Source organism: Chrysochloris asiatica, unplaced genomic scaffold (genome assembly GCF_000296735.1).
Source record: "Chrysochloris asiatica unplaced genomic scaffold, ChrAsi1.0 scaffold00246, whole genome shotgun sequence".
NCBI lineage: Eukaryota > Metazoa > Chordata > Mammalia > Afrosoricida > Chrysochloridae > Chrysochloris > Chrysochloris asiatica.
In genome coordinates this window covers 2,642,913-2,654,197 of record NW_006408764.1, presented here as the reverse complement: position 1 = coordinate 2,654,197, position 11,285 = coordinate 2,642,913, and the positions used below count along the sequence as shown (strand labels likewise).

The following is an 11,285-nucleotide window of genomic DNA, read 5'->3' as shown; positions in this document are numbered from 1 at the left end:
GACCACTTGCCTTGATGTCTCCTTGGGCAAGCAACTTGCTTGTTCTTGTAGTAATCAGTAGGACTGCCGTTACTGTTTTGTGTTTTTCCTGTTCGTCTTTCTTTCAAGAAGTATCTTCTGTTCTTCTAGCTGCTCCAGGTTGGTCTGCTTATCCTTTCAAGTGGAAATTTCCCACCTCAGAAGATTCTGGGTGAGGTTCAGGGTTCCACCTATGGTTTTATGTAATGCAGAGGATCTGCAGGAAGCCTCCTTCACTGGGCACATTGTAGCCCCATTTTAGGTATTCCAATCAGTTATAGGTAGAAGACGGACTTACAAGCTTTCTGTGGTGAAACTTCTGGCTATTCCTTTCTCTCCCCCTCAAGTGTCTATTTTAGAATGGTATGCCAGGGAAACCCAAGATTCAGAAGACAGCCAAGCATCTTAACATTATTTCCCCTTTTTCCCTATTCCAACCATGTCTCAATCCCTATATCCCAGAGCCCTGTTGTTCCAAGGTTGTGCATACATCATTGTTTACCTCTGTCTTGCTTAGCCCATGCAAACCTGCCTAATTCTTTTCACATCTGCCTTGTTCTTCCATTCCCCTCCCTCTTCTTGTGTATTGCCCCCCTCCCTAGCACCCAAACTATCCTGTGCTCCACTTTCCCCTTCTTCCCCTCACCCCATCCCCCACATACCGGTAACCAGCAAAGAATCCCCCTCCCCCCCTTTTAGTATGGGTACCTTTTCTTAGTCTTTTATAGAAATACTCCTATGCAGTATTTCTCCTTTTGAGACTGACTAATTTCACTTAACATAATGTCCTCAAGGTTCATCCATGTTACGTGATAGCTTACAGCTTCATTGTTGTTCTTCAGGGTAGCATAATACTCCATTGTGGTATGTCCCACAGTTTATCCATTGACACCCTTTTGTGCCCTATTAGCCTTTGTCCAGTCTCAGCCTGGCTGACATTGTACTGTCATTCAGCTCTGCCTTGGTTGATTTGTTATTATTGAGCCTAGTGAATTCCCAGGTAGGCACCATTGACTTGACTTGGTAAGAAGGGGTTGTGACCTGCCCCCTGAACCTCATCCAGCATGGCCTTTGAGGGGAACCTGAACCATGGGCTCCTGTCACCTTTACTGTGATCTCAGATGCCCCTGAAGCAAATGGTCTTATCATGTGCTCTTTTGGACATGACTGGGTTCCTTTCTGCAAAGTGCATTCTAGGTTCTCTCTATCCTTAATTCTTATAACTCTTTATGGATCTGAGAGCGTCCTCCTTACCCATAAGAAATCAGCTTTGCCTTTGCTCTGCTGTTCCAGGCTAGAAACAGAATAAGTCACACATTCTGACTTTTGTCTCCCTCAAGATATACTCTGGCTCCCTGTAGGCACTTTATACCCTGACTTGAGGAATTGTGGAATTGGCTGAGAAAGGGTGGTGTTTGAGTGTCATGAAATGATTGGTGCACTGTTTCTCCAGAGTCTTCTTGGACAGTTTAGTAGAGCCCTTAAGGATGGCTTTTCATGCTTACTTTCTCCTCAACCTCTTTGCCTGGAGACAATGTGGACTTTCCCTCAGTCCAAGATGTCGACAGGCTGGAAGCAACCCTTTCTTGGGACTGTGCTCTCCACTGCTGGCGTGGGCCCCAATTGTTCCCTTGAGAACAATGGACACTCTTTTTGGTCAGGAAGGGGAGCTTATGAAAGAAGCATTTCTTTGGATGCTTGAGAGCTTTGTGGTGACCTCGCCTGCGTGAGATGAACTGCAGTTTCTTCCTGCCTCAAGTGGGTGTTCCCTGACTCTGAATGGACCCCTTGTGAACATAACTCACCGGGAAATGTGGGTTGGCGATGGAAGGCGTCCTTGGGGGTGGGTTGTCAGAATGGCATTTGCCCAGACTCATCAACTCAAATACTTACTGAAAATGTAGACTTCTGGTTTGTTTTTTTCAAAAACAAACAAAAAACTGACAAGAACTGAAAGAGAATGTGATATAGCGAAAATAGATGATGTCAGGGCTCAGGATTTAGAGATTGATTTGAAGAATTTTAATGGCTGGTAACTATGTTAAGCAGTTCCTTACTTTGGGGAGAAAATAATTATTTTTTTGTTGTTTTTAGATGCGGGAAGTTAATACCATATAAATGCTTATAGCTCAGACCAGAGGGGCATAGTTGTGCTGGAAAGATTGTGTTCAGAACATAATCCTTTGGCCTTGTGGTGTTAACAACTGTATGCTAGTTTGAGTTTTGCAGGATCAGCGATTGTATCTTGTGAGCATGGCTCTGTTTTACCCTACAAAGTAAAGGTCCCCACACTTTAACTTCAACCATGGCTCCTCACCTCTTATGGGACAAGGGCATGGCTTGCATGTGGTCAGAGGCTCTCCTGCTGACTGATGCTCTCTGCATCCTGGCCATTTGCTGAAACTGAACTTGGCCACAGAGAAGATTTGCCTCTTTGACATGGTCCATGGCATAGACACAGGATCACTTGAGTGTGACTCATCTCCAGTGGGGCTGGATAAGACATCACCATGTGGGCTCTGAATGATAAAACCTATGACTTGGTGGTGCTGGTGGTTATGTGCCATGGAGTCGGTTCTAACTCATAGCAACCTTGCTTAGGGTTTCCGAGGCTGTAAATCTTTACAAAAGCAGAAAGCCTCATCTTTTCTTACATGGAACCGCTGGCAGTTTCGAACTACTAACCTTGAGGTTAGCAGCCTAACTCGTAACCACTACCCTAATTAGGCCCTAATGAGCATCCAGTTCTTCAATTTTATCTTTCAGCTATGCCAAACTGGCTGGTTCAGACAATAGGTGGAAACCTGTTCTTTGGTGCAGGACTAAGTAATGGAAACTCCTCTATCCATTTGCTATCTCTAGGTGTGGAATGTTACTTTTTTGGTGTGACTTTGCTTGTGTTTCATGGTATTTAGTGCCTGTAGGTATCTATCCAACCGGGTATTGATAGTCTGCTGTGTGAGAGAGGATACCAGCAAAGCAACTGGAGGGAGTGTCCCTTGTGGGTATCACCAGTCATTAGAACTCATTATGGAATTACCCAGGTTTTGTGGTTTTGATTCATAATGTTTTGAGATGTACTGTGGATCAGAATTTCTGGAGCTGGATGTGTGGCTCTGCAAGATTTTGTTTTCCTCAGTGCTGGGATTGCCTTCTATCTCAGAAGCATGTCCTGTTTGAGTATTACTGAAATTGGGAAGGTTTCTGTCTTTCTCTGGATGATTTGTGCACTAGAGCTTGTGATACTGTTAAACAGGCTGCATCCTGCAGTTTCTGCATTCTGTGATGGAAGACCAGATGACTTGAAACCCTGAAGAGATTCTGTAGGTGGGACCCACCTGTCTTTCCAAATTCATGTGGTGGTGATGACAAGAACCTTGCACCATACCCCATTCCTGCCCTTTCTGACCTGGCTGTCCTTAGGGGGTTAATTGTGATGGTTATGGTACAGGAGTTCTGGAGTGTAGGATAAGCACTGAACCACAAACTGCAAGGTTAGCTTTTCAAACCCACCAGCCACTCCTCAGAAACCCTATACAGGGGCACTGTGAGTCAGAATCGATTCAGTGGCACTTAACAACAAAAATACGGTACAGCTAGTACAGACATTTTTACATTGAATAAACCAAGGACTCTGAGGGTAGTCAATATCCGTGTACAAATTAGCCAGGACTTACTAGACCAAAGAGATGGATGCTGGTCTTTGGACCTGCAGCAACTCTTCCCCTCATTCCCTCATTTTACCCAGATTTTCATCCATTCCTGGCAGATAGGTCTTGAAAATCAAGTAAGTCCCTGAAGGATCCCCAGCCTTGGTGTGGGCCTGGTCTCAGTGGCATTTGCCTTGTTCTATAGGATCCTGGCCTCCCCTTGCCTGTGACCTCCCCACATCCCTTTGATGCTTCCAGCTTCTGCTTTGGGGTGTAAACCAGGAAGACAAGGCCCCACTGTGCACTAGGTCCAAAACCAGTTAGGAAAGAGGACTGGAGGCTGGATGTGCCCTTGGATTGTTTGTACTGCAGCCATTGTGCACTGGGTCCTCTCATGGCCCATAAGGAATAGGCAGGAAGTGTGTGCTTAATGCTAGAATTGCAAGGATAAGATAATTTCTCCCATATTACAGTTGTGAACACTGCGGCTAAAATTGAGTCAAGCTGTAGCGCTCCTGGAGCTGGGATTTCAGCGAAGCATACCTGGAGATAGAGGCTTCATATCAGGTGGTCTCTTGTTAAGAGGAATGAGTCCTGACTTGTCCTGAGGACATTTCTCTCAGAAGGAACTTTCATATCCCACTTTATCCTGAGGCATGAGAGGAAAAGTAGTCCAGAACTTGTAACTTTTCAAAGCTGGGGAAAGTATTCAGGGTCCCCATGTTTTGTTAGGGTGGAACAGGTGGTACTTAACCTCCATGATAAGCTGGACCCTGATCTTAGTGTCCTTGAGAGGGAAGCGCTACTTGGCGATTAGTGGAATCTTTGGGGGAATGTAGACACTGCCAGCCCTTTAGGCATGTTTAGACTTCTCAGATCAGGGACTTAAATCAAATAGCCTTGGAAATGCAGAGGTGCCAGTTTGTCTTGTCTGACTTGACTAGGTTCCTTGTGGAAATTAGGTTTATTTTGTTTCCTGTGACCCTTCTATTAAAAATGAATCATTGGCACTCAAAGTGCTCTCTGGGCCTGATGTATCCAATACCTAGATGACCAAGAGATGCTAGGATTTTATAACTTTCTGGTTAGTACTTGCCTTTCTGGTCTGAAGGAGGAGTACTCAAGAATCTGGGATCTGCCATTTCAGGACTGTAGATCCAAGTTGGGCACCTTTCCTATAATCAGAATATAACTTACACTACAGGCCCCTGAGGAACAAGAATCTGCAGAAGAAAGGGCAATGTGCAGGTTTTCTATCATGGCGTGCCCCCAAAGCCAAACCCACTGCATCCAGTCATTTTCAACTCATAGCAGTCCTGTGTATAGGGTTGCCAAGACAGCCTCATCTTTTTTCCATGAAGCAGCTGGTGGGTTTGAACTGCTGACCTTGTGGTTAGCAAGTTCAGTGCTTATCGTTCAATACTACCAGAGCCCCAGAAGTCTGTAAAACTGTGGATGGGTGATAATGAAAGATTTTATTCTCAGTAACCAAAATAAACTTTAATTCTTTCCTTTCTCTCAATTTAAAATTGAGTATTGTAACTTGGTTTTGTAAAACCTGGGGTTTTCTTTAATATTTGCTACTTGACATAGCTTTAAATTAAGTGTATGTCTCACAAGTGTGGCTGTGTGGGAACCTTAGCCAAAGAGTGCCCTGCATCTGTTTCAAAGACAATGTCTGACCTGACTGGTAGGGTCAGCAGAATAGGAAGTAAGTCAGGCTGGGAAGCTTTGAGGAGGTGGGGCTTTTTTCTGTTTGCTGTGTTATAAAGATTCCACATGCAAGTAGAGACAGATATGAGCAACAGTGGACTAGCTATTATATCTGTTCTAATGGATGCAAGCCTGGTTGGCTGACTACCCATGAATGTCCCATGGGCCCCACCAGCCAGTCATTACCCTCTCTGGAGCCTCTTCAGGTCTTTCCAGGATTCTATCCAGTCTCCTCCACAGGTGGTTTCTTCTAAGCTGGCTTCACCCAAAGTTCCATCCCAGACCCTCCGTCTGCCAGGTGAGCACTCTTCTCATTTGGACTAAGGATCAGAAAATGTCTCACCCTCCCCACCTCAGAACCTCCACCTCTGTACCACCCTTGTAAACATCTCATGATTCCTGGAACATTCCATTTGGGCCTTTCATCTGTGCTTCACGTTTTTTGTAAAACAAGAGCATCCAACGTTTGCTTTATGCGTGTACATGTGGTTGTGACAATTTTCATATTTAATGTAAGTGAACTGAAAAAAAGTGGACACATCTTTCAGCCAAAACATTTGAAAGAAGTGTTATTTTTGAGGTTAAAAAGAATTACTTTTTCTCATGGATTTGATGACAGGGTGGGAGTAATTCTTCGTGGTACAATTAGGTGATAATGCACCTTAGATCTGAAGGAATGTGATATTGCCAAGAAATGTGTTCATACAACCCCAATTAGTGGCTTAGAGACTAATCAGGAAAGAGCAAGTCTAGTAATAATAAGCCCTAATGATGTCAGTTGTCTTTACTTGGATTTTTGCTGGAGGTAGAAAAATCTATTAAAAGGGGGAAAGTCTCTGGTCTCCGATAAGGTTGATGGAATAGCATGCTGCCTAGACATTTGGGTCCTGGCTGGATAGAGCAAATATGACCCAAGGTCTCCTCCCTGATCCCTTAGACCCTTGACTCTTGGCAGGAAGAAACCTGGAGAACTGGAGTTACTGAGGAGCCCAGTAGGCATAGCTCTGGTCTTCTTGCTGTAGGGAGGGAAGCCCATCTTTGTCCCTGTAGGTGCAAGCATTGGCCATGAAGGGCAATCCCTGGGCTGAGACTGGCAAGTGAGATATGTCATCTGTTAACCACCTGTCTTTGGGCTTTCTGGGACAGAGCAAAGGAGCGGAGAATATCTGTAGGCTGACCAGAGAACAGATGCCATCTTTTTTTTTTTTTTTTTTTTTCTTGCACTGGGAGCAGAAGTAAGTGTACACCAAAGATAAGAGGAACAAAGGTAAATGGCAAGTTTTGTTTCCCTCTAGTCAGTTGATGTTGGAAGTTCTGTAGTGGCATTTCTTTTGATGTTCTATTACTAATTATATCCCTATGGAAAAGATTTCTGCACTAAAATAAGTCTAGAAAAAGCTATTGAGTGTCCTTAGAGCCATGACCTGCATCTGTGCCTGGACTCTGCAAGGGTAGTGCATTTTCCAAGCTTGCTGGACTTCAGACTTCTCTTTTAGAGAGATCAGAGTTCCTTGAGATGCCTCTGATATCAACATTATACTAGAATCATTTCCAATCCTCTCACCCTTGTCATCACAGTTTTTCCATTAAGTTTGAGAAGGAAGGTTAATTGAGATGTTATTCACAGCTAACTATATTTGCTGTGCTACACAAATATGCCCCCATGACACTTGAATGTCATGTGATGATCATAAACTGAGTCATTTAGGGAAATTAGGCCTTCTGATTTACCCAGATTTGTGTACCCAAGTCTGCCTCTGCTTCTGGTAAGACTGGAAAGGAGTGCTGAGGGCTGGGATGAGACATTCAGGCTAGATTCTGCAGGCAGAGTGGGGGAGTAACAGTGTCACTTTGGGCTGAAATATGTGTTTGAGTACCAGTGCAGATATTTCTCTGCTGTGTGGCCTTGGGTGAATCATTTGCCTTTCAAGCTAGCCCCATCTAGCAGCCCCAGTCTTTCACAGCAGGTGAATGAGGTTGGTATGCCTGTCTGGGGATGTATGATCCCTCAGTAAGAGTTCTGAGTTGTGACTTAGGCCTATCCCACACTTCAGGCAGTGATTAGCTATAGTTATCATTTGCAGGTTGAGTGGACAGTAGCACTGATAACTATTGCCTGTGTCTCTTCTAGGTCTCAGCAGCAGGGAAGGAGACCTTGCCATCTTGGCTGCACTGGGACCCTAATAGCTACACCCTGGAGGGCCTCCCCCTCGACACTGACAAGGGAGTACACTACATCTCGGTGAGTGCTGCACGTCTGGGGGCCAATGGGAGCCACGTCCCCCAGACCTCCAGCGTGTTCTCCATCGAGGTCTACCCTGAGGACCACAGTGAGCCGCAGTCTGTGCGGGCAGCATCACCAGAACCTGGTGAAGTGTCATCTACCTGTGCTGCTGATGAACCTGTGACAGTTTTGACGGTTATTCTGGATGCTGACCTCACCAAGATGACCCCAAAGCAAAGGATTGACCTCCTGCACAGGATGCGGAGTTTCTCAGAAGTGGAGCTTCACAACATGAAGTTGGTGCCAGTGGTGAATAACAGACTGTTTGACATGTCAGCCTTCATGGCTGGCCCAGGAAATGCAAAAAAGGTGGTGGAGAATGGGGCTCTGCTTTCCTGGAGGCTGGGCTGCTCCCTGAACCAGAACAGTGTACCTGACATTCATGGTGTGGAGGCCCCTGCCAGGGAGGGCGCCATGTCTGCCCAGCTTGGCTACCCTGTGGTGGGTTGGCACATTGCCAACAAGAAGCCCCCTCTTCCAAAACGTATCCGGCGGCAGATCCATGCCACACCCACACCTGTTACTGCCATTGGACCCCCAACCACAGCTATCCAGGAGCCACCCTCCAGGATCGTTCCTACCCCTACATCTCCAGCTATTGCTCCACCAACAGAGACCATGGCTCCTCCAGTCAGGGATCCTGTTCCTGGGAAGCCCACAGTCACCATTAGGACTCGAGGTGCCATCATTCAGACCCCAACCCTAGGCCCGATCCAGCCCACTCGGGTACCAGAAGCCGGCACCACGGTTCCTGGCCAGATCCGCCCAACGATGACCATTCCTGGCCATGTGGAGCCCACAGCAATGGCTACCCCTCCCACAAGCACCACTAAGAAGCCACGAGTATCCACGCCAAAACCAGCCACACCTTCAACTGATTCCTCAACTACTACAACTCGCAGGCCAACCAAGAAGCCACGGACATCCCGACCAGCATCCCGGGTCACCACCAAAGCTCCCATCACCAGATTGGAAACAGCCTCCCCGCCCACTCGCATTCGTACTACCACCAGTGGTGTGCCCCGGGGGGGAGAGCCTAACCAGGCCCCAGAGCTCAAGAACCACATTGACAGGGTAGATGCCTGGGTTGGTACCTACTTTGAGGTGAAAATCCCACCAGATACATTCTATGACAATGAGGATACCACCACTGACAAACTGAAGCTAACTCTCAAGCTGCGGGAACAGCAACTGGTGGGTGAGAAGTCCTGGGTACAGTTCAACAGCAACAGTCAGCTCATGTATGGCCTGCCTGACAACAACCACGTGGGCAAACATGAGTATTTCATGCACGCCACAGACAAGGGGGGCCTCTCAGCTGTGGATGCCTTCGAGATCCATGTCCACAAACGTCCTCAAGGAGATAGGGCTCCTGCACGGTTTAGTGCCAAGTTTGTGGGTGACCCAGCCCCAGTGGTGAATGACATCCATAAGAAGATTACCTTGGTGAAGAAGTTGGCTTTTGCCTTTGGGGATCGCAACTGCAGCACCATCACTCTACAGAATATCACCCGGGGTTCCATTTTGGTAGAATGGACCAACAACACACTTCCCCTAGAGCCCTGCCCCCAGGAGCAGATCATAGGACTGAGCAGAAGGATTGCCGAGGATGATGGGAAACCAAGGCCAGCCTTCTCCAATGCCCTGGAGCCAGACTTCAAGGCCATGAGTGTTGCTGTGATGGGCTCAGGCAGCTGCCGGCGCCTGCAGTTTATCCCCGTGACACTACCCACAGAGGTGCTTACAGAGGCACCACCCACAGAGGTGCCAGACAGGGACCCTGAGAAGAGCAGCGAGGATGACGTCTACTTGCACACGGTCATTCCAGCTGTGGTGGTTGCAGCCATCCTGCTCATTGCCGGCATTATTGCAATGATCTGTTACCGCAAGAAGCGGAAGGGCAAGCTAATCCTGGAGGACCAGGCCACCTTCATCAAGAAAGGGGTGCCCATCATCTTTGCGGATGAGCTGGATGACTCCAAGCCCCCACCCTCCTCCAGCATGCCACTCATCCTCCAGGAGGAAAAGGCCCCCCTGCCTCCTCCCGAGTACCCCAACCAGAGCGTGCCCGAGACCACTCCTCTGAACCAAGACACTGTAGGAGAGTATACACCCCTGCGGGATGAGGATCCCAATGCACCTCCCTACCAGCCCCCTCCACCCTTTACAGCCCCCATGGAGGGCAAGGGCTCCCGTCCCAAAAACATGACCCCATACCGGTCGCCCCCTCCCTATGTCCCCCCTTAACCCACAAGCGCCTGGGTGGAGGCAGAGGTAGGGCAGGGGCCTGGAGACAACACAGTGTTGTCTGTGAAAACCGGTGGCCTGCAGACCATCGCTCACCGGAAGCCGACACCCGACCTAGCACACACACTGACACACATGGGGCCTGGACAAGCCTGCCCTCTCTGGTCCTCCTAAACCCCAAAGCAGCTGGAGAGACTTTGGGGGATTTTTTATTTTTATTTTTTTTGCCTAACAGCTTTTTGTTTGTTCATAGAAAATTCTTCGCTGCGTTTTTTGATGGCTGGCTCTGAAAGCACTGTTTGGAGTAGAGTTAGATGGAGGGAGCGAGGAACCGTGAATGAACTTGCAGGCAGTGCTGGGTGGCCTCCTCCTGGCTCTCTGCGTTTTGCCTTTAACACTAACTGTACTGTTTTTTCTATTCACGTGTGTCTAGCTGCAGGATGTAACATGGAAAACAGTAGCTAAAGATTAAATTCAAAGGACTTTCAGAAGTTAAGTTTAAGTTTTTACATTTAATTTGCTGTTTACCTAAACTTGTATGTATAATTTTTGGGTGGGTATGGGGAATTGCTTTGCTTAAAAATAAGCTCCCAGGGTGTTTCAAACTTAGAGAAGACCAAGGGACAGTATTTTTTATCAAAGGAATCCTATTTTTTCACACTCTGTAACTGGTTGCTCTGATATCTCAGAGCCTGATTGGGGGCCTCGCGGCCCTGGTGAAGGGGCCAGGGCCCTGGTGCTGGGCTTGCTCTCCTGCTGTTGCCAGGGGCTGGAAGCTGAAGGGGGCCTCTTAGGCCGAAGACACCCCCAACCTCATGCACGCTATTGGCCCACCACCAAGGGGTCTTCATTTCCAGGGAAAAAGGACTCCAAGAGGCAGTGGTGGCCCTGGCCCCAAAATAGGTGCTCCAGGGTGGGCCAGCTGCTCGTGGGGGCACCCGGGGAGGTCGAGGGACTCGACCATATCAACCTATTTTCTTTTTTCCTTCTCTTGTGTTTCCCCTTTCCCCCCCAAAAAGGAACATCATGTTTTTTGAAACACTCAGTGGGGGACATTTTGGTGAAGATGCAATATTTCTATGTCATGTGATGCTCTTTCCTCACTTGACTTTGGCCATTTTGTCCCAACAGTCCACAACTCAGCCCCACCCCTTTACTCTGGCACTCCAGTCCCAGGCCTCTTGGGCCCAAATAGCTGGAAAAGGTCTGGTGGTTGGGGAGGAGTGCCAGCAAGTTCATAGTAAGAATCTGTGAGCTCTCAAAGCTAATTTTTTACTAAAGTTTTTATATAACCTCAAATTGTTTTATTAAAAAAAAAGATTAAAAATGGCGATGCTTACAAGCAGTTTGTACAAGCTCTTAGTGTTGATTCC

At 47.4% G+C, this 11,285-nt stretch overlaps 1 protein-coding gene across 1 annotated transcript in view; it reads left to right on the top strand.

Moving 5' to 3' along the window:
- The window catches only part of DAG1 (dystroglycan 1 (dystrophin-associated glycoprotein 1)), an 86,572-nt gene extending 75,342 nt beyond the window's left edge, over positions 1–11,230 (top strand). The window contains exon 3 of the mRNA XM_006873600.1: positions 7,513–11,230. Within this exon, the coding sequence (XP_006873662.1) occupies positions 7,513–9,912 (2,400 nt within the window). The 3' untranslated portion in view covers positions 9,913–11,230. The remainder of the gene's footprint in view (positions 1–7,512) is intronic.
- Positions 11,231–11,285: the final 55 nt, after the last annotated feature.